The sequence below is a fragment of the Heloderma suspectum genome, chromosome 1, assembly GCF_057233095.1.
Source record: "Heloderma suspectum isolate Gila_16-S chromosome 1, 16-S_ref, whole genome shotgun sequence".
In the NCBI taxonomy this organism is placed as follows: domain Eukaryota; kingdom Metazoa; phylum Chordata; class Lepidosauria; order Squamata; family Helodermatidae; genus Heloderma; species Heloderma suspectum.
Window position 1 is genome coordinate 333,158,743 of NC_139458.1, and position 23,572 is coordinate 333,182,314.

A 23,572-nucleotide genomic window follows, 5' to 3' on the forward strand; every position below is an offset into this window, starting at 1 on the left:
TCGAAGCATGAGAGGAAGGGGCGAAACCTGCACTGGAGTCAAATCAGGCATGTATGTCAATAGAAAAGGAGGCTGCAGCAGAAGGGGGCAGGGGTCTGCAGCAGAAAAAACCCACCCGCACCCCTGAAAGGAAGTATGTCTGTGATATAATACTTGCTCAGCAGTCTTTGAAACCAAAATCCAAGTCAAGCTTTATGTGGCAATCATTGTGTGTATTTTTTTTTAAACTATGGGGAATGGAAAGTGTAACAGGGAGATGTGCATCTCCAAACACTAGAGTAATCGATGCCCTGAGGACATGAACACTGTCAACAATGGGCATACTAATATTGGTTTTAGTTTAGCTATTGCAGCTTCCTCTAAGGAGCCTGGGAACTCTAGTTTGGTGACACCAAGGCCAGGCCAAGACATTTTGCTGCCTGAGGTGAAGGAAAGATGGCACCCCACCCCACATACCGATGCCATCCAGACTGAGAGCTGAGTCTTACTTCAACACTGGCAATGGGACAGCATCCTCCAGGATACCTGAGGGCAGCAAGCTGGCTTGGGGGCTGCAGGACAGGCCAAGTGGTACACACAGTTCTGTCCTCCCAACACCTTGCTGCACCCCAGCATCTGCTGCCTGAGGCAGCTGCTTCACTTTGCCTAATGGTAGGGCCAGCTCTGAGTAAGGGTGTTAAAAATACTCTGTTTAGAGTTCCCTACTATACCCTCACAGAAATAGAGATCCCGGAATTCCCTGGTTAGCGGCAATGCTTTCTAAACTGGTTTAAATATGGCCACAGTGTTTACGAACATAACTCTTCAGCGCAGCAAATACAAGTTGGTGTATGTGCAGAAAACAATACCAGTCATGTAAAGTGTGAATTGGGTCTCAGAAAAAAACAACAAGTGACTCTTTCTGTGCGTGCGTGTCTTAGTCAGTCTCTATGTGTGTATGCACGGATGGGTGTTTATGAATATACTGTATGTGTATGTGTTACTGGTGGATATAGATGAATGCATGCGTCTTATGTGTAGATCTATGCCCCGCCCACTTTGGATGTCTACTTTTTGCTCTACCCACTTTAGATTTGACTCTACCCACATTTGGGGGGGGCACCACCTCTGGCATGAAATCCCCCAGAAGGTTCTCCACAAGGGAATGTGGCCCTGGGCCAAAATATGTTCCCCACCCCTCAGGTAAATAAAAAGATGGGCAGCTGCATGCTACATAACTAACATGACATTTGGTTCGACCTTCAGCCAAGCTGATGAGCATCCCTGCTTCCCATCTGCAGCTTCCCTCTGCTGCAGTCTAGGAGAATGGCTGTTGCTGGAAGAGAGTTGGAAGAGAGGTAACACCTGAAGGATTTGCCCCACCTTCTATTGCACTAGTTATTGGGCCGGTTATTATGCAAATTGCGCCCAGTACACTCCGTGGCTTAAATAAGCCACCATAGCTTGTTTAAGCTGCAGTGATCATGAGAACCATGTCAGTGGCTCATTTGTACTTTGCTATAGTTATTCTTGGGTAATCACACATTCTTCCCCTTTCAATTCGGAGATACTCATATGACAATGTCTGAGAAATGAGCCATTGGACATACAGCTTAGCTAAGCATCTGATCAGAAAACACTCAACATGGAGAGTTTTCACATGGGTTGCTGACCCATCCTTCAGGCAAATCATGCTTTGGCCATATTTCAAGTCATTCTTCCAAAATATAAATGTGCTAGAATGTTTCAACAAAGCAAACTGAAAAATGTAAACATGGGCAAAATAATGTTTTTCTTGCCACACTTTTTTTTTTATGACAGAAAGAGAAGGAAAGCAGGAGCATCTTAAATTTCATTTTTAGTATTTTCTACAGGCAGAGAATTCTGCCATGCAAAATCAGTTAGTTGTCATCCTTGGGGAAATTTTTCCCCTTTGTCTTATACTGTTTGCCTTTCTTTGGCAAGAAAATGAGTTGTTGCATTTGTGGGAGTGCCTCAAAGGGAGGAAATGTTAAACACATTTTGTGAAATAATCATGGAACAAGTGATAATCCTCCATGTCCATATAGACAACATAGGTCTGACACCTTCAGGACCAAAATACAAACATTTAAAAAATAAAGTCAGAAGAAATGAAAGATATCAGAAGTTATTGTTGGTGCTCAGGCCAAACAACAGAAGGGCACATACAAGTTTACAACTGTGCAAGGAAGGAGTTGGAAACCTGTATTTATTGAGAGACCCCATTAAGAAATAGTTGAGACCTGCTAGGTGAGTTTCCTCCCCCCTCTCTCCTTTTCGAGGCTGATCTTCCTGAAATCTTAGCTAGCCAGGATTTTAAGGTTCCTTTAGTTTCCATGCATTAGCAATTGAGCACAGTAAGGGCATCTCTACACCAGCCTAAAATTCTGCATTTAAAATGGGGCTTTCTGCTTCCGTTTTAAATGCAGGATCACGACTCCCTTTTTTACACGCTTCCTTTCCCCCCACCCCCTTCCCCCTCCTCCCTGTAGCTGAGCCTTCCATTATCTTTCATTGATCTCACTCCTCTTGTTGCCGCTTTTACTCTTTTCACAGAGGAAACTGAAGTGGAACACAACTGGGTAACTGCGATCTTTTTAAAAACGGAACAAAAGGCATTTAGTGCAGGAGACCCTTGAATGATCATGTAAAGAGCCCACAAACTTCCGTGAAGTCAATTGCAGGATAAAAGCTCAGTGTGGACGAGCCCTAAGTTTGAAAGAGTAGAAAGTGGAGGCCCTCTTTTCATAGATATGAATAGCAAACTCACTCTCTGGTTGTGGATCCTTATGTAGCCAAAACAACACCAACACAACAAGAGGGAGGTACCAGCAGGCTGGAAGAAGCCTCAAGCATTTGTAGAAGTACACACACAAAAACAGAAAACCTAAAAGGGGGGTGGAACGGCCCAGTGAGTAGGGCTCATGGTCAGTGGCCATGCAAAGCAGACTGACTGTTGGGTTGGAAGGGAGAATGAAGTGGCTGGAAGCCTGAACGAGGAGCATTCCACATTGCAACATTGTTTCATTTACTAGTTGTATATATTTGGGATGTGGTGGCAGGAAATGCAAAAACCTTCAGCTCATTCTGGTTTCAGTTGTCCTGGAAGAATATGAAAGGAAGAATATTCTCAAGAATATTGTTTCACTCCAGTTGTTCTCATTAAGGCAGGGGTAGGCAACCTGAAGCCATCCAGATGATTTGGACTACAAGTCCCATAATCCCTAACCATTGTCTATGCTGACTGGGGCTTATGGGCATTGTAGTCTAAAACATGTGCAGGGCACCACGTTGCCTATCCCTGGATTATGGAGTAGAGTGACTTTTAAATAGTTTTTTTCCCCTCTAAAACTCTAGCTGACTTCCTCTCCCCATATAGTAATACAGAAATTGTAACAATGCACTCAGGGTCTATTTCAGTGAGGGAGGGGGCACAAAGAGATTTGAATGAGAGGGGTAATCATCAGAGTTTAAAGGCCCACACGTATATACACAATTAAATTCCAGATACACCCCAGCTGTGAATTTCAAGACCATTTGTTGTGGCCTGTTTTTTTTTTAACTTTGTATTAACGACTGCAATGTTATCAACAATTACCAATAACTTCCCTTTGACAAGAAAGCAAATGGACCCGAATTTGGCATTTATACCAGTACACAGACCCATGTCATTTTATGTGGATCTAGTGAATTCACAAGAAAAAACAGATGCTCCTGAGAAATAATCATACATAATCTGAAACATGGCCCTCATTCTGTCCTATCTAACTGGCATCCTATGTTGTCAAGAAGAACTTCCTTTGTGGAGGATGTTGGTACCATAAAATGGAGGAGCAAATTCTTTTCTACATAAGATCGATGTGTGTTTAATAGCTGGGAAAGTCAGCAGTTTGGCGACAAAGACCTGCTTGAGGAGGTGACAGATGCTATCCCTGGTTAAACAGTCTATTTCATTTTCATACAGGTTTGTAAGTCACGTATTGGATTTATTTCAGTGGTAATGTAAAACAGAATGACACATCTCAAAGGCAGGGCAACCTCGGAAATGCTTGGTATATGTTTTGTGAGGTTGATCTTTTTTAAAGCATATATCTGCAAAGAGATTTTACCACAATACAGGACTGGCAAGGAGGTATGGATTTTGTCATGAGGGTCTTAAAAACAGAAGCAGAAAGTTTAAGAATGTCACCAAGATGTAGCACACCGCAGAGTTAAACTATGGAATTCACTCCCACGAGATGTAGTGATGGCCACCAATTTGGATGGCTTTAAAAGGGGTTTAGACACATTCCTGGAGAAGGCTCTCAATGGCTTCTAGTCCTAATGGCTATATGCTGCCCCCAGTATCAAAGGCAGTATGCCTATGTACACCAGTTGTTGGGGAACACAACCAGGAGGGTGCTATTGCACTCATGTCCTGCTTGGAGGTTTCCCACAGGCAGCTGGTTGGCCACTGTGTGAACAGAATGCCGGACAAGATGGACCTTGGTCTGATCCAGCACGGCTCTTATGTTTTTAGAATGTACAGCCAAATCCTCAGCATGGTTACTCAGAAATAAGTCCCACTGTGTTTAATGGGTTTATTCCCAATTCATATCCATAAGGTTAAGCCTTTTCAGTTCAAACCTATGTTTATTTGGACACTTTGCTTCAGTGTGGCTTACTCTGAGTAAGAGGTCATAGGATTGTAGCTTTAATATACCGCTTCAGAAAAAATTCTGGAGCTGTGGAAGCCCTTCACAATGAGGCAGAAGGTAAAGACATAGTGGCTAATCTTTGCTGGTTTCCTACTAACATAAACTGCTACAAGGTCCTAGGAGAGATTACTATAGTTATGCGGTCTCCAAAACGGTGCCTGTTTGTACCAATGTGCCTGGGGACACCTCTCTTGGTGCCCACCGAGCTCCCTGCCCCTTCTGGGTTTTATTTATTATTTTAAATAATTTTTTTAAGTGGGAGGCTGGCATGCTGCAAAGCTTTATTTGGGTTTTTAGAGCTCAGACCCCACCTCTGTTCTGTACGTAGGTTTTCAGGAAAGTTGCTTTTCTTTTAGTCTCACATATCCCAGATATCCTGATTGCTCTTTCATATCTGTGAGCTGTGGCAGGGAAAGAGAAATCTGTATCAGGATCTCTGGGGGACGGAGTAGAGAGTATACATGTGTGAGTGTGTAGGGGGGAGAATTCAGCAGGGGTCGAAGGGTCAGGGTATCCTTGGGGAGCAGCATTAAGGGCCTTGCGCGTGTGGGGATGCAGGGTGTGCACCCCTGGATTATACGTTGCTGACATATTTCATACTGTCATTGCTGCTTAAAAGAATGGAGACGACACATTGGACTGAAGCTTTTCTTGCAATGCTGTGGGTAGCATTTGCAATGGCAGCTCTACTTAAACCATAGATTAACCACTGGGTTATTTAGCCCCTAAACAACCCAGTGCTCTGGGTTCGCACATCATGCACTCAACCTACAAACGGGTAGGTTGTTGATTTAATCAATCATAGGTTGTTGATTAAAAGTAAAAGTGAGGAGCATGCAGAAGGCAGTGTGTTCGTTCACTCCCACTTATGCATAGCAAATCATGGGTTAATTAACTATGATTTACTGTTACGTGAGTGAGAACTGCGTCAAAGAGAACCAGTTGCATGCTGGAAAGTAGGGCTGTGCACGGACCCCCTGCTTCACTTTGGATGCCACTTCATACCCTCCAAATCAGCCCCGCTTTGACTCGGACCGATTCGGACTCCTCCGCTTTGACTCGGTTCTGGATCTGAAGTGAGATTCGGATATCTGGATTACTCGGTTTGGGTGTTTTCCCATTGACTTGCATGGAAAAACACAAATGGCCATAATTTTTTCAGTTTTCATGATAAATACATGAAACTTGGGGCCTGTCAGCCAACATGGAGGGGAGCCAACCTGCCAAATTTCAGACAGTTTGGCCCAGTACTTTTTGTGCTAGGTGCAGCTGAAATTTGATTTTTTCCACAAAAACTCTCAAAGCAAAGAGCTCTACCTCTCAGCCCTGCACTGCAGCCGCCTCTTGCCTGCTCGGTTGTCAAGGGCTGCTAGCTGTCTCCTGCTCACAAGGAGGAGACAGCTAGCGAGTGGCGGGGGCGTGCACTGCACCGCTGGTCAGCTGTCCTTGATAGCCAACCGGGTAGGAGGAGGCGCATGCCCCCCGCCGCTAGCTGTCTCCTGCTTGCGAGGAGGACACAGCTAGCGAGAGGCGGGTGTGTGTGTTGCGCCTCCTCCTCCTCCTGCCTGGGTGATTTACAGCACTTTTTGCATATTTGTCTATGTGCACACATAGACTTACATGCAAAAAGTGCTGTGCATCGCCCACATCCTCAAGATTCACGGCGCTTTTTGCATATAAGACTATGTGCACATAGACTTCCAATCGCCATATTTTTTAAAAACATGGCAATTGCAGCGGAGGTGGAGGGACTGGCGAGCAGAGCAGGGGCTGGGGCGTCTGGAAAACCCAGACGGGATTGGGTTCTCACACCCCTAAGTAACACCACCAGAATGATCTCTGTCTCTGAAATGCAACCATTTGTCTCCAGTTATTCAGTCTTCCCCTCTCCTCCACCACTATCACTGATTGGAGATTACTGGGTTACGTTCAGCCCTGATTTGGCAAATAGTTTCCATTCGCCAAAGCTCCTGTCCTCCTCCTCCTCCCTTCCCCCCTCCCTCCTCCTCAACCCCTCGCTGAACTTTCTCAAGTTGATACTTTTGGCACCAGGCTGTCTGGGTTGCTCAGAACGAATCACCGAGTTGGACGGGGCAATTCACATACAAGCCACTTCGCTTCGAGTGCCTTGTTGCTATTCTGCTCCACCTTGTATCATGCGAAGGCACCTCCGAAGCAGCCCGCTTCAACTCGTTATTTGGGCTTCAGACTGAAGCGGTGCACATCCCTACTGGAAAGTACCCCGCTCTTTCAGATACCTGTAACACCAATAGGTATATTAGCTATGTTGCCACTATAAATTCTGTTACCTTGTCACAGTACAAATAAACAACATCAGAGAGTGAAATGTAAGACAACGGAAATGGCAAAGTATGTTTTCTCTCCAGAGCTGAGTGCATTCTCTGATTGTACCATGTAATTGCAGGAACTGGTTTTGGGTACAAAAGTCAGCATCCTGAGAATCTCAGCTTTCATTTGAATTAAAGAAACACACACACAAGTTTCTAGTCCCTTTAAATTGCAAAGACAGATTTGGAATTTGTAGGTAATGCCTGATAAAATGTCCAAAGCTTTTGTGGTGGGATGGAAAAGTTGACTAGGCTTTCTAATGGTCTTTTCCCCTACCTATGACCAGCAGAATAAAATATAAAAACATGCAAATTTGCTTAAATCACATAATTTATAAAGGTTGCAGAATTCAGCTTTTGTTGGCACAAAATATGGGTTACTGTGGCACAGAATTTTTACTTTATTTTATTTTTAATTGTCTACTGCAGTATATACACAGACCTATTATCTGGCTCTTCTTATGACAAGACAAGAGTAAAAGAATCACTATCTGGATTAACATGACAATTTTCCCAAGAGTATTACAATCACCTTACAAAATAACAGAACTCTACTCTCTCTCTCTCTGCATCTCTCTCTTTGCAACCATTAAATAAATATGTACGTTCAAGAGTATATTGTCTGAAATGTCTGTAAACATGCCACCTGTGAATGTGTTCCAAGGTGGAATGGGAAAGGAAATGTAAGAGACCGTTGTCTCTTTGCTCCTAGTATGCCAGGTGATTGCTGTTCACTCCTCCTTCTCCTCTGCCCATGCAGTTCTAAGAGGGATGAAAATTCATCAAGTGGAACAAGGCATTTTTATTACCCTTAAAAAGGCAGTTTAGCAGGCACTATCTTCCATTCAGACTGTTGGGAAGGGAAATAATCCAGGCTACACACATAGCATACTATCAGCCAACAACACAGATGATGGCAAATACATACTTCTAATGCCATCAGTCTAGGATTTCTGGCACCACAGCAATCCTATCTTGATGCAATATTTATGTACTGTATGTCAGGCTTGTGCCAGAATGCAAGCAAACCTCCTAACCAAGACCCATTTGCATCATTCAGGGGTGCAGAATGTGTGCAGTTGCCTTGGCCATTGGAAGCCCAGTAGCAGATTAAGAAAGAGCAGATGAAAAGTACACCATTGTACTTCAACTGTTGCTTATTCTTCTGCTGCCATTCAAAACAAATGGCATACCTTGCCAGATGCAAACCCCATACTGCAGTCTGGACAATCATAAGAGAGAAAAAACTAGTCTCAATCCTTTTGACAGATGGCAAATCCTAACGTTAACTGCTACTACTCCTTGTTACTAGATTTGGCTACTTCTTTAGAAGACAGTGGGCTAGATTCAAGTTTAGTCATATTAGACCCAGTTATTCACAGTAGACCCACTGAAACTAATGGGGCAAGTCAGTCATGGGAGAAGTAAGACTAAGCTAAGTCCCATTGATTTCTATGGGTCTACTGTAAGCATGACTAAGTCTGGATCCATCCCCTTTAGGGGAAAGGGTTACAATGCTTTAAGGTGAAATCAAACATTATAAGAACTATGAGGCAATCACCAAAAACAGCATCCAACTGTCAAGTTACCCTCCTCCAATTCCTGTAGCTCATCTTATTCCGTTTCTGGACATCATTACAATGTGCGTTTCACCTCCCTCGGGTCCACATCACTGACGGAAGTTGGCAAAATGGGCATATTAGGACATGGGGTAGCTGACCATTTTTAGGAATGTCTGTGCACTGTGAAAAAGGCTAATGCAGTTATAAATAGTATATAATTTAATTTAGAAAAATATGCCCAGCTCATTTGGACCTAGCATAGTAAAGTTTAGAGAAGCGAGGAAGGAAAAAGAGAACATCACGCAAGCAAGAATCAATCCATTGAGCTTCTGGTACATATGTGCAAATGCCTTTTCACCGCTATCATAATTATTTTTAAAAATGCGTATGTTAGTTTTTGTATATCAAATACGAGACCTGTGACACTTGTAAAAGATATACAAAATATAATTATCACCAGAGCTATATATTTTCAAACCTTTTAAAGAAAACACAAAGGTTTGTGTGTGTATGTATGTATATAGGCATATGTTATAATTTCAGTGTCAATAGTAGTAGTGAGTTTGTCTCTTTCTACATACAGACTGGTATACTTCCTATTTCAATACATGCACCTACAAACACATGATCATGCATACAGCATTTCTTCCTGCTGTTTATGGGAAAAGTAAGAATATACGTAACTATACACTATTTAATTTCTTTTTAAAACTGGTTGGGGAGATGAATTTTGGCATATGTCATTCAAAGGAAAAATGTCTATGAGCTATAAAAGTATATATACATATGGGTGGGGCAGAAGGGCATCCTTATCTAATTGGTAAAAACACTGAAGACTGTAAGGATAATCTAAGAATCAAAAGCGTTTCTCCAGGAAGTCAAAAAGACTCTTGACCAATATACAATTGCACAGGAGTGGTTGTGGCCAGGAACATGGAAAGGTGGGTCCATATGAAGTATTGGAGCATTTGAAACACCACTGAATCCATTCTTGAGTTTATATCCACTGGGAGCCCTCCGCAAAAGTTCAAGGGAGTTCATTCAAAGCGGCTCTTCTCACAGCAGGTGGAGCTGACGGCGACCTGGAGGCCCATCTGGAAGGTAAGCGTCTGTTTGCTGGCCGGGCTGGCCGAGAGAAACCTTTACCATTTGACTGTTTAGCTGGCACAGATACCTACGATACAAACGTGGCCACTTGGGTTAAGAACGCAGAACAAAACCCCACAAAAAGCATTCATGGAATTTTAAGAGAATGGCATAATGCATGCTGGTCAGCTTTATGACAGGTGGCTTCCAGCTATTTAAAGGCCCAGAGAATGTATTATTTACCATTTACATAGTAATGTAAAGATGTAATGGCAAAAGAACTCATCCATGTGTCAAAGAAATATGTGGCATGCAAGTAAGACACAAAATGCTAGAAAGGCTTTAACTAAGTTAAGAGTTATGGCCCTCTCTGCACACAACCAAAGCTGATAAAGTCAACACTTCTTTGTCCAGGCTGCAGGGTGAACCGCTGGTTTGATGGCTCTATTACAAATGCAACTCACCTGTCAGCATGCAGCCAGGGCTTTTAAGCATGTGAATAAACTGCAATGCTGAGTGAGTGACAGACCCAATGGCTACTTTCTCACACAGCCACTTTAAATGAGTATTGATACAAGCAATATCTGGCTAGGCACAAAGTTGGAGATGGGCAGGCACCCCACTTCAGGTTCAGAATGGGCCCGTTTACATCTGATTAATTTGGAGAACATCTCAAATTAATCAGATTTTAAATTGTATCCATTCTGAATTGGCAAGGCTCCTAGGCCCCAATAATGCCACTGAGAGTGTGACAAGGTCTAGAATCTTGAGGCCTCCCTGCAGCCTTCCTGATGAGAGCCTTCCCTCCCACCCCCTTTTCCTAACTTACCAAGGTCAGTGTTGGTGAGGACTCCTGGAAACCACTGCTGTAGGGCTTTGGGCCCTGCAGTAAGCATGTCTAGGAATGCTTGGAAGTACGTTTCCCATCATTCCTAGCAGCAAGCATGATGCCCTGCTACTACAGACAACAGTTCCTAGGAGCCCTCTCTGCTGCCCTGTCCCTTCCTAAACTTACCAAGCTAGGGAGGCAGAAGACTGAAAACTTCTGCAGGCCAAAACAGATCAATTTCTGATTAATCCAGCCTTTGAAATCTAGTCTGGGTCCAATCTGGAATGGATCTGGGATGAATTACAGAAAAATTTGGTGTCTGAATCCTCTCAGTTTTCGGCTTGTATTCTATCAAATATTCACAAAAGCAAACCTTATGTTGATCAAAATTATTACTTCTTCATTTTTGCATCTTTGTGGACAAGTCTCTCTCACTTACCGCAAATGTGAAACATAATAAACAAATGAGAATCGTATAGTTCAGTTCTATTTCCTATTTACTTACATAGTACTCACTTGAGAGATCCTGTTCCGATGTCTTAAGTAGCATATGAAACTTTGCTTTATTTAAGCACTTTTATGATTATCAAGTAGCATAACACAATCCCTGTACAGAGTACTTGAAAAGGCACCAAATAAGATGCTAGTGCCAGGTTGTGATCTCACCTGCAAATGGCAAAAAACACATCTCATGCAGCTGACCATCTTTTTGTTTACTCTCAAGTAAATGTGCAGGTTCCCAATCTGGCTCAGACCCACCACATATGAGGAGGGGAGATTTAAACCTGGCCCCAGCTGCCTGGTTCCCAACCTCCACACCCCCATGTTTGAAGGGTTAAAAAAAAGGGGGGGACCCTTTGCTGGTGCCAAGAGAGGCTCTTTTTCTTTTTTAACACTCTCATGGAAGAGGGTGAGGAGAATTTCAGGAAGCAAGTTGCTGGCGGAGAAGGTTTAAACTTTCAATCCAGATTGGGGAGCTACACACTTACTTAAAAGAGAGGGTGAAGTTCAACTGCATGCTACATATTTAAAATAATATGTAGTTTGACCCTAGGATTCTTTAGCTTAAGTGGATTTTTTTGCCATTACAAGTGGAATCACAACCTGGGGCTCTGTCTTGTTGAGCAGAAAAGTAGAGTGTGTGTCTTCTTAACCTTTTCCCAGTCCCCCCACAGGAAAAGCTGGCTGGAGTATAATTTGATGCAGGTAAAGTGTTACGGCCCCCTGCAGTGTGTCTGCACCCAATTACCTCCCCTGAAGCAATTTTCAAGCGAAAACAAAATGGTTGTACTACCATTACATATGTTTGCATGTAGTCTCTAGTTTGGCCCTTACTGCTTGCCTTCTTCTCATCTGGCCAGTGGGCTTACATGCTGAACAAACTGCTATTCTGGAAAGATAATATATAATACACATTTCACGCAGGCATCAGGATGCTTATTAATGACTGACAGGAAAAATAAATAAACATAACAGGATCCATTTCATGTTCAAATCCTACCTCAGGAAATTTCTGCTTCTCTTTCCCATGCTTGGTGTAAAGTCCAGTGTGTCTGATTGAGTTCTTCTGCTGCTCCTGCTTTCCTTGGTCGGTCTGGAACATTTCAAAATAATGCCCCAATTTGTCACAGCTGCCATCGACAAATTCAGAATCAGATTGCGCCCACTGCTCTTTGTGGAACTTTGAGTTCCACGAGGAAGTCAATTTCTCATAGTTTTTCAAAAGCTTTTCAACAACACCGTAGTTTGATCTTGAGTCAGCTGACCGTGGGCGACCAGACAAATTACTTGGCCTCCAGTCATGCTCGTGAAGCATATGCTGGTAGCCGCTTAGAAATCCATTTTGTTGCTTTTGCTGCCCAGTTGATTTGACATTTTTGCTGGGTTTACAGGGTTTCTCTTCCTTTCTTGAAGACAAGCTGGGATTCACAATACATGTTGACTCTTCATTTTGTGTTCTGCTAGCCATGCAGTCCTGCAGTATGAAATGGGGTTTAGGATCTCCGGATGGTACTGGCAGCACTTGAGTCTGTGGCAGACACTTTTGGCCTTTATCTGTGTGAAACACAGTCCTGTTAAACTCATCAATTTTAGCTTCCAGTGTTTCATTTCGTTGAGTCTTTCCAGTTCCATAGCCAGAATCACCCAGGGTGTCACACACAGGACCATAAGTGTCACGGGTATAATGCACAGTGCTTTGCAGTTTAGGATGCTGTTTCTGGGGCACCATATTTCCATCTGAACAGCTCTTCTGGACAGAGTGTGAGGAAGAGCCATTCTTTGGACAATCCCCAAATGTGCTTGTATCGCAAGACCATGTGTTGTGACAAAATCCTGCTGGAAACTTGCATTCAAGGGGTAGATCCCCTTTTTCTATGGGCCCTGTGGGAGACACTGCAGGCCCACCAACAGATTTCCAATCATTTGTCAGTAGCATTAGAGGATCCGATTGCTTTGCTAAAGGTGGATAAACAGATGGATTTCCATCCGAACAGTCCTGGCTCTTGTGCCCTGTATCTTTGGCTAATGCTTCGGAGACGTGTGCAAGAGAGCTTGTCAAATGCCGAGAAGTGCTTCTTGGAGGAACAGGAGGAGCGTCTCTTTTTTGCCAAGGCAAAAAGGTGGTTTTCTCAACCCCAGCAATAGATGGTATCTCCTTCAAGCACCTGCTGGTGCCCATCAAATTTTTCCTGTTATTTTGCTCTTCTTTTTCAAATGCAGTGGAAGCCGGTGGTCCTTGTTGTGGGTCCTTGTTACTCTCATGGTTCACCTTTTGTGTAATCAGTGAGTTTTCAGTTTCTACAGGTTCTCCCAGGAAGGGAAACAACTTCTTTCTGCATACACAAGAAAGGATAAGCAGCCATTTTATGTTGTCCCCACAACATTAGTCAGCCCTGCAAAGGGGGTAGAACTTTATTTATTAGAGAAGGCCCACACCTTTATGAAGCTGTGCAATTTCATAGCGCTCCATGAGAGGTGTGACATCATTCAAGACAGTCATTACACTAAAATCTACTCTTTTTAAGATGCCAGGTATCTTGTGAGTACTGGACCAATAGCATAAAATAACGACCTCTGCTCAAGCCTATCTCTGATCTTATAAAGCAGCCTTCCCCAACCCTGTACCCTCCAGATGTGTTGGACTACATCTCCCATCATCTCCAGCCAGCATGGCCACATGGTCCAAAATATTTAGAGGGTGCCCAGTTGGGTAAGGCTGCTTTAAGGAACTAGACTAGGGTCTCATCAAATCCCAAGCTCTGGAACACCCTCCCTTTGGAGTTGCAATTGGTCCTGTGGAGGCTGATGGCTCCAATGTAAGTGGGGCAGTGAATCTGCTCCGGGTTTCAGTCAGAACTCTAAAGGAGCTTTTAGAGTTCTGACTGCAACCTGGAGCATATCCACTGCCCCACTGACACAGGAGCCACCAGCTTCCACTGGATTGGTCCCTACTTTCTCTGCGTTCAGAAAGGGGTTGAAAGCACATCTTTTTAACGTCACTTTTTACATTGTACAGGGTGCAGATCAACGGAGCTCACAGAAGGGCGCTGTGCTGACCAGCCCCATTCTGGAAATGAGCATTTCCAGGGTTATTTTTAGAAGCACCACTTCCCTGTCATGCAAGAGGTGGTCCTGCGAGCGCAATGGAATGTGGATCCCGCCCACATTTAAGACATTAAAAACAACCTTTAATACCATAACAACGTAAAAAGTGAAGTTAGATGTGTTTGAACCGCTTTCTGAACGCAGAGAAAGTCAGGACCGATCCAGTGGAGGCTGGTGGCTCCGATGTCAGTGGGGTGGTAAATCCGCTCCAGGTTTCAACCAAATCCTAATCTTGTGCCCAATCTATGGAAACCAGATTGCCATTAAATCCTATTGAAAATAACAGCAGTACCACTGATAGCTGTAACTCACTTCACTTGTTACGGCTATCAATGGCACTGAAGTATGACTTTCTCTGGAGCAATGCCAAAGAGATAAAAGCCTTGTGTCTTTCCCCTTCCACAAGCAGCTGAGGCTGTGGGAGTGCCCAAAAAGTATGCCATGCTTTTAACAACATTTTTAAAGCAGCAAGAGAAAGTGCTTTAAGAGTGGATCCCTTGAAGAGATTAAGGTGTGGTTTCACAGATACTCACAAGATTAAGGAATTCTCAGCTGTCTTAGATGAGGGGAGGGTTTAACAAGAGCCTCAGCTGATGTTTATATCACAACCAAAGCTGATATGTAAACTAGATAAATATAATAGAGATGCGATTCCTATTCCCACTTATTTGTCTGCTATAATGTGGAAAATTTAGCTCTGTACATGGCAGTGTCACTAGGGCCGGACCACAAGGTGCAGTCTGGGGCCCTGCAGCCCAGAGGGGCCCTAAATTTTCCCTTTTATGTTTTATAAAAGGTCAGGCAAGTTGCAGAGCAAAGCTCCAGTCATGCTCACCATCTTCATTTCCCCCGAGTGCCTCTGTACCCCATGGGGAGCCCAAAAGCATTCTGGGGAAATGAGGATGGTGGGCGTGACTGGCGCCGTGCTCCACAGGCAGCCTTTTCTGTAAAACGGAAAACGGAAAGAAAGAAGGTGCCACTGCCTGGAAAGGGAGTGGGGGAGGGAGGAAGAGCAAGCCAGGGGTTGCGGGGGAAAGTGAACAGAGAAGGAGAGTGACCAGGTGGCAAGAAAGGAATGTGTTGGTCCTCTTCTTTAAAAATAAAAAATGAAAAATTTACAGCAGCCCATCATACCAGTTAACTAGTGTAAAATGTTTTTTTTTTTTTTTAAATAAATAAAGGGAGACCAACCTGTTGTTCCCTTCCGGCGGGGATGGGGAAGAGAGCAAGCTGACCTGGGCAGTGGAGCAACCAGGATGGTGCCGAGCAGCACCGTTGTCAGTACAAATCTCAGGTAAACCACATTTATTAAAGCTGGGCTAAACCTTTCGGCCCAGTTTTTTTGGAAATTCAGCTGGGGGTGAGAAAAGGCAACCTTCCCCAAAGATTGTGGTGGCCAGGCAAGTTTCTACAATTGAGGTGGGGATGCTGAGTGTCAGCTTAGTACATATATGAGATGGCTGAGGGTTTCCTTGTTTTTTTGCATTTGCAGTACAGCTCTCCATTGCTTCCAGGCTGCATTCCTGGGAGAGAAAGAATGCCCCTGGGAACACTGCTATATTTTGTAGAAAGTTGCCCACTCCCCAAAAAGGAGCCACCCCCTCCCCACTTTTGCATGGACAAATGGTCCAATGCAATGTGGGGTGGGAATTTTTGTCCCAGGTATCATATTTATTGCAAACAGAAGGAAGGAAGGGCTAGAGATGCATTTATATTTCTGTATTCTGAATGGGATTTTAAAGCCAAGAACACTTAAAGGCTAAAGAGGCGGGGGGAGCAATCCTATGGCTGCTAGTCAGTGGCTAGACGGCCATATGATATCTGGTTTTCTGGGAACCGACCTTGGAGCCCATGCTGCAAGGTCGGTTCCTGGAGAACCAACCTTCCCCCCATTCTGTGCTGCCTCATAGGCAGCGTGGAAGAGCCCCATGCTCCGCACTCCGAAGAGGAACGTGAAGTGGCCAAAATGGGGCATTCTGGGGGCCATTCCAGGGCAGGAATGGCGGAACTGCCGGTACAACACATTCTATGTGTCATCCGGCAGCCTCCTCCCCCGCTCCGCCTTCCCGGGGCTAGACAGATGAAATCAGCTGTCTAGCTGCAAATTCAGGGCAAGAGAAGAGTGGAGGGAACGATTCCCTCTGTGCTCCTCCTGCCCTGCATTGGACAGGCGGTTGCCTCCAAGTTTGGAGCTGGCCGCCTTTCCCCATAGGATCGCGCCCTTAATCACTGCTCCAGTTCCCATTCAATCATTTCTCCAACTCCCATTCAATCATTTCTTCAGCTCCTCTTCAATCCTGTTTCTCAGTCATTGTATGTCGTCCTTTGTCCCCCACAAGCCTAAAGTAGAAAGATCTGACATAATTTTACCTTCTATGGTTAGACTTCTTACGGATTTCCTCTTGGTAGCTGCACAAGTCTTCACTTACTCTGGCAAGTTCTTTAAGAGCCTTCACAAATGCAAAGTGCAATAGTTTAGTGTGATCAAGTTTTTTTAAAAAAAAATCTAGAATAGCTGTAAATACAGCTCTAAGGCATATAGTGGGCGGGTTCACATGAGGGAAAATAAGGCATGGTGGCTTATTTTCCCTCCCATGTCAGTCATGACCCTCTTAATTAGTATTCAGCTTGCCAGGCACGGGTTGTGGTGGCATCCAAACTCGGTGAGGGTCGGTGGCTGGGGTGGGTTACAAACCACCTTGTAACCCATGGCTTGTTCTAGGGTTAGGCGGCTTGCGACCAGCACATGCGGGGAGGAAGTAAGCTACCATGGGTTATTTTCCCCCTGTGATCGTGCAAACCAGGTCACTGTATCCCATGTCAGAGAGAAGGAAAGCAGGGGCACATCACAAAGATATCCAAGATACAGACCTAGTATGGCCATAGCTGCTTCTATAACAAAGTATTGCTTTCTTACATTTATGATTTTGTTGTTCTGTTTTATTGTAAGCTACGCTGAGTACCCTTGTTGTAGAAAGGCAGGATATTCATTATTGAAATCAAGCTAGCACACTGCACAAGGTGGCTTGCATTCATGAGGCTGGCTCCTGATTCGCAAATGCCCTCATGCCTTCCTCCTCCTGCTTCTGAGAGAAGTTCCTCTCCTTTGCCTCCCCAGTGTTAACATGGCTTTCTGCTGCATGGGCATTGACACAAACCTTTGTTAATAAAAATGCAACACCCCTTGCAAACCAGGGACTCTAATCAGGATTTTTGGAAAACTGTAGTTGTGAAGGTTTATGTTAATCATGGCTTGCATCGGTGCCCATGCAACAGCAAGCTGTATTATTCTAGGAAGGGAATAACAGGGGGAAACTGTTTCAGTCAGGTGTGAAGGTGGGAAGGAGGTCAGGCAGAGGCTGGCTCCCAATTTACAAACCAAGAATTGCATTGCATGAAAGCAGTGTTATGTCTACACTAGGGCACAGACTGAAGAAGAGATTATGTCAGCCTTCTCCAGCCTGGTGCACTTCAGATGTGTTGGACTGCAACTTCCATAATTCCCAGCCAGCATTGCCAATGGGATTTCCCAGCATAGCTGGGAATTATGGAGTTGCAGTCCAACACTACCAGAGGGCATCAAGCTGGGGAAGGCTGGGTTATGTAATCAAATATATTCAACAGATAACAGCAAACAGAAGAGTCTGAAAATGTGTGCTTTGGTTGACAGATTACTGAATCCTCAGTATTCAGGGAGAGATATTTTGGGTAATAGAGGACAGGGTGATGTTCACTTCCATATATCTGTAGTTAGCGTGTTTTCACACTCACCCATTTCAGCTCAGGTCAAGCTGACCTGATCTTGTTACCTTTCAGATAACTTGGAATAGACTCAGATGAGTGGGACACATTTAGACCAGCCATCAAACAGCCATTTATAAGAAGGCATTGACATTTGAATCCTGGGTTACTTCTACCCTCAGTGAAACACCCATGACAACTTTACTCACAATATTGAGATCCTGAGTATAATTCTTGGTTGTTTTCAAGCCTGGGCAATCTCCAGATTCCTTGCAACTCTCAAAGTCCAGATTCTCTTTTACAAGAACATGATTTCTCCTCTTGTTTGTTGTGTCCTTGCTTTCCTTTTCTGCCTTGGTGAGCACACTGTCTTTGTCTAGAGAACCCAAGTTCAGTCCTGGTGTGTCACTCCATTCTAAAGTGGGGGAATGAGACTGTTGTGGTGCCTTGCTATGATTGGCTTTATTTTCAAAGGCATTCATATTGCTCTCACGCCTTAATTTTACCTCCTGGTAAAGCTGGAAAGGAAACAAAAGGCCTCCTATTAGGCTACAGTGATCTGACAAGCCCGACGAACAAAGGATGATATTTATTTTCACTTTGAGCTTGTGTCATCAGACTCCAAAGTTTGGATGCATTGGTGGGCTGAGAAATCTGGAGCTTATTTTTAGAAAGAGCTGTCAAGCTAATGGCTACAGCCCATTTCTTTTCACATAATACAAAGAAAGTACCGCAGTTCCTAAAACACTGGCTGTGTTTTAAATGTAAAGCATATGAATGTGTGGCTGCTGCATACTGGGACAGGGCCTGGAAAGGTTCCCACTGCACCCTAACCCTGGACTGCGCTAGCTCTCAAATGGAAGCTTCTCTCAGTTGGCTTGAAAGAACGTTGGCTGTGCAGGGAATGCACGGTGTGCTTGAATGAGACATGATAATTGAAAAGAGAGTATTAAACTTATGGCAGAGAATGCAGAGCATCTGGGAAGCAGAGCAAAAGGAGACACGCATGAGAGATGTTAGCCTATAGCAGTGTTTCCCATGCTGGCATATACTTCGGGATGAATTAGAATTGGAGGCACACTTCACTCTTTTGAACTGTGCAAGAGTCATAACTGCCTGCCCTCAGAAGAGCCCACCCCTAGGAGTCTACATGTATCACAGATCTGGACTTGCCTTCTCATTGGAAATAGATGTGCACAAGGCAGTGACTCACTCAGATGTAATGGGTGTGCTCCTCTGAGAGCAAGTAACTCTGCCGCATCTGTGCACAGGAACTGATCAAACAATCCAGTCACACCTGATGCAGAAATGTGGCAAAATGACCCACTGTGAACAGAGCCCAAGACGAATGAATCATGCAGAGTTGGAATGGGCAGCTTCCTCTATGCCTGGGTGCACAAGGGGAACCGTAAGTTATATAGGGTGCAATCCTATGCATGTTTAAACACAAAAAGTCCTCCAGCTCCCAGCATCTCCTAGGAAGCATGGCTGGCTGGGGAATGCTGGGAGTTGTAGGGCTTTTTTTTCTGTCTAAACATGCATAGGATTGTGCCTTTAATTAACTATTTTTTTCCAGGACACTAATCCACCCTGCCACTAGGTTGGGAACGCTTGTCTTATGGCACTTAAAACTCTCTGGTAGAATAGTAAGCTTAAAAAAATTAAGATTAAACCACAGCCCTTTATATCAGGAGAAATATAGACTGGGATTGCAATCCTATACACACTTTCCTGGTAGTAAACCCCATTGACTTCAGTGGCACATACATCTGAGTAGATACATCTGGCAAATACTGAAAATCCAATTGCTTTTTCATTAGATAGGACTGTGATTCTCAGGGATGGAAGCACTATCCCTATGGAGTCCTGAGCAGTTGTTCTAGGAGGCACAAGCTGATCTTAGATCTCTCCCACCCTAAGCACAGTCAGAGACTGCCCCATAATTAGTCTAATTATGTTAGCTGTGCTCTCCAAAGGGCATGGAGTTATATCAATTAGGAACATGTGGCAACCATTTTGCACCAACCCTGATCTGTGAGTGGAATGTCAATTCCATCTCCCCTTTCAAATCCTACCCTTCCACCCCAAAGCAGTTCGCAAATTTAAAAATGTGGCATCCATACATTGGGACCACGCTGCAATGATTCATTAAATGTCAGCAGGTGCATGGACAAATGAAACATCTGATAGACAAAGCAAGAGCTGCATCAAGACCACAGCTAAGAGATCAGTAAGTTCATTAAGGTTACCCTGCACTCTGAAGCTACTTATTTGCAGAGATTTGGAGGGGTGCACCATAGCAGCAAACTATAATCAATGCAAACACTTTCGATGAATGCGTGAAACCCATAATGAAAATACAAAACCGCCACCAGGATTAAACTCTGTGCATTAGCAAACAAAGTATACTTTATTATGAGAGCATAAGAAATAATTATACTAAAGTTGTCCCTGGCTGGAACTTTGTGAGGGCTAGCAAGGAATGAATGAATGCCAAGCAGTATAAATACAATGTGTGTCTATGCTCTGGTATGTTGTTTATTGTAATCTCTTTTCTATTTAGCGTCATCAGTAAATATAGCTGGGCCAAGCCAGCATAAATATGTTCTTCCTTGTGTCACTCATTTCTAGAGGAAGACATTCCTTGACATGTTAATAAATAAGATTGCTCATCACTTATCTCAGGAAACAACATCCAGAAAGGTACATCTTCTCTGTGCACTTTGTGTAAATAGAGCAGGCACTGCTACTCCATAATACATGGGTCTGCTCAAGACACTTTTATTTTTAAAAGGTATCATAAAAAACACACTGTGAATTTTGCCAAGAGCCTTTGGCAACTATTTGCTGACATCAATATCACATTAATGTTGACAAAGGCATCGTGGTTTCACAGCGATGCCCCCAACCTTTCATGTTTTCCAGTCCAATCATTTTTATATAATAAAGGTGCCTTTAATATACCTCACTACTGTCCCTATGTCTTTATCTGTGCATATTGCCCTTGTTATTAAACAGTCAGAGTGGTGAACACTAGATTGTATCCAACGTTAGTCCTACTTAGAGTAAACCCATTGAAATGGATGGACTTATCATGACTTGCGAGGGAGGCAGAAGAGAACTGTGTTCAAACATTTAAAAATATACATCAGAAAATAGTGACTACTCATCATCAGGTCTACTGAGAACAGAATAAGGAACAACGAGTGTACGTAGGAAGATGGACAATGGTCCCTATTAGCAAAGCCTTCTGAATTATAAGAGCAGTTTAGCAATGAACCAAGCTGCCTAGGAAGGTTGTAGAAGCTCTTCCTCTGAGGATACAATGGATACCATCTGTCAGGGATGTGTAAGACTAAGACAAGGACAGGGGGCAGGGCTAAGAGTAGTTCACATGCTTTCCTTCCCCCTACTTATGGAGAAAGTCCCAGGTGCAACTTCATTGAAAGCATCTTCAATCAAAATGATGTCAGGTAGCAGAGGCTGAGAATTTGGAAAGCTGCTGTCAGTCAGAGTACTGAGTACTAGGTTAGATAGACCAACAGCCTGATCTGTATAAAGCAACATCAAATATTCATTGTACTTTGGAACAGGGGTTGGTCATAAAGGCTGATCCCTTCCAACACCTTGATTCTGTGACTGTATCTTTGAAGCCTTTGGCCTTTGCTTAAGACTTTATCATAATATTAGCTTTTACACTACTGCTGACACTCAAAATAATTCAGAATACCTCTTCTATTTTCTTCTGCATGACCTTCCACTGACATTCCCACTCCTTCCTTTCGTTGTCGAAACGCTCCAAGAGTTCCATCTTTTCTTTATTCCAGTTCCTCTCTGTCATGCTCTCCAGTTGTGTCCGTAGCTCCATAGCTGCAATAATTTGACTGAGAAGCGTCTGTGCCCCTCTTTTAACTTCTAAGTCTTTCCCGGAATGTGGGAGTTATTAAATGGGGACAAAGCTTACTTGCCTTGAGCTTCAGCTGGGGGGGTGGGGGGTTGGTGGAAAAAAACAGAGGAAATGGGAAATTGAGAAACCCACAGATGTGGATACATCGATTTACACAATGTAAATTAAAAAAGAAGTACAGGATATTGGCCAGTGATTTATAACCAGGTGCAGGAATGCTTATCACACAGAAAGGGAAATGACGATTAAACACCATTTGTAAAGGAACGGGGGAGAAAGAATTGGAATACGATGTCAATGAGTAAACTAATTACTATTATTAAGACATGGTTCAACAATAGAGCTACAATTAACTTTATGAATGACTGGTAAAGCATGTATTATATTGTAAAAGAAATAATCCCCACAAAAATACAGGTACACAGATGGTTAATGCTGTAAAATTAAGTTCTATAAGGAACCACGCACAATTGGGTGCTTTACTTACATATTTTATATTTGCTTTTGTAATGTTGGAATTGTACCTTCTTATTACCTTCTTTTACTTTTAAACATATTTTTAAAATAAACATATTTTTTACACCTATGCAAAAAGAGATGTGTGACCAGTCAACCAATGGACTATTCTGCAGTTATTTTTCTAAACAGCATATTAAGTAGAATAATGCATTTAAATGATGGTTGAGAGAGTATTCACACAAATAAGAAGTATTCATTCAAACCTACGGCCTTTCCAGGATCATGGTGTCCCAATCTTACAAAGTAATGCAAGGCTGCTACAGACTGCTCAGCAACTTCTGCTCTCCCTGAAGTGTCTGGCAATGGAAACTAAAGCCCTAATGACCTTTTAAGTCTTGGAATGGCCAAGACACTGTCCGTGTTCTACTATCTCACTGCTTTTTGACAAGGCAGTCTAGAATCTAAAGATAGTAAGTTTGCTAATGAAGATGATTTTACACTGATGCATCTCTCCATCCCCTCTTCTCAATAAACATATGTAGATATACACACAAACTACTCTACATCAGTGGTAAGCCGAGTACATCGTTGTTACTTATTTGTGAATGAGTTTGCCCTATAGGCAAAACTGTCAGTTTGCTTGACGTACATAATACAAGCAAACTCAATAAAGCCAATACTGTCACCTAAAAGCAAAAAAATTAAAAACAGCTGTAACAACATTTTTCAAAGCAATAAATAAACAAATATCTGTAGGAAGAAGGGCAATTTTAAAACACAGCTTAAAACATATCAGCAGTAAAACAAGTAGCACACTATATAGGCCTGGGAGAATAAAAAGATAAGGTCATCACCAGGCATAAGAAAGTCAACAAAGTCAGTAGCAGGCAGATCTCTCTAGGGAGGCTGTTACATAATGTGGGGGCCACCACACAAAAGGCTCCAACTGGTCCAGCATTTTTTGCGAGAAGCCCAGCAACCAGTAGGCACTAGATCAGTCTTCCCCAACCAGGTGCCCTCTAGATGTATTGGACTGTGCTAGCTGGTCAACTAGAAACTGGCCGGTGGTTGGTTGCTGACCTGCAGTCTACCTTCTGTCTATCCCTGCTTTGCACGTTTAAAAACATGAGGTGATCTCATTTTCTGAACTCAGACCGTCACGGTTGGAGAATGGGTGCCTGTAATAAGATTTCATTTCTCCCTTATGGGAGCGTAACAATAATAACTCTACCCTCATGTTAACCCATCCTAAAATTAACATGTCACCACTTCATCTGTGAAACCCTTTCGTCTCTGAGGATGATGGCTCGCCAGAGTCCTGTTCATGCAACATGTAC

At 43.4% G+C, this 23,572-nt stretch overlaps 1 protein-coding gene across 1 annotated transcript; it reads right to left on the minus strand.

Moving 5' to 3' along the window:
- Positions 1-7,361: 7,361 nt before the first annotated feature.
- On the minus strand, positions 7,362-21,737 carry KIAA0408 (KIAA0408 ortholog). Its single transcript, XM_084831633.1, has 5 exons — positions 21,600-21,737; positions 18,079-18,387; positions 16,499-16,578; positions 12,024-13,356; positions 7,362-9,781 (listed from the first exon to the last, which is right to left on the minus strand). The coding sequence occupies exons 1-5, from the start codon at positions 21,735-21,737 to the stop codon at positions 9,635-9,637; spliced, it is 2,007 nt and encodes a 668-aa protein (XP_084687759.1). The 3' UTR covers positions 7,362-9,634.
- Between the last annotated feature and the right edge of the window lie 1,835 nt (positions 21,738-23,572).

Coding starts and splice junctions, on each gene's coding strand:
- KIAA0408 (XM_084831633.1), bottom strand. CDS start 21,737: ATGGAGCTACGGACACAACTGGAGAGCATGACAGAGAGGAACTGGAAT. Junction 18,388..21,599: donor TGCAGAAGAAAATAGAAGAG/GTATTCTGAATT, acceptor TTTCCTTTCCAG/CTTTACCAGGAGGTAAAATT. Junction 13,357..16,498: donor AAGAAGTCTAACCATAGAAG/GTAAAATTATGT, acceptor TTGTGTATGCAG/AAAGAAGTTGTTTCCCTTCC.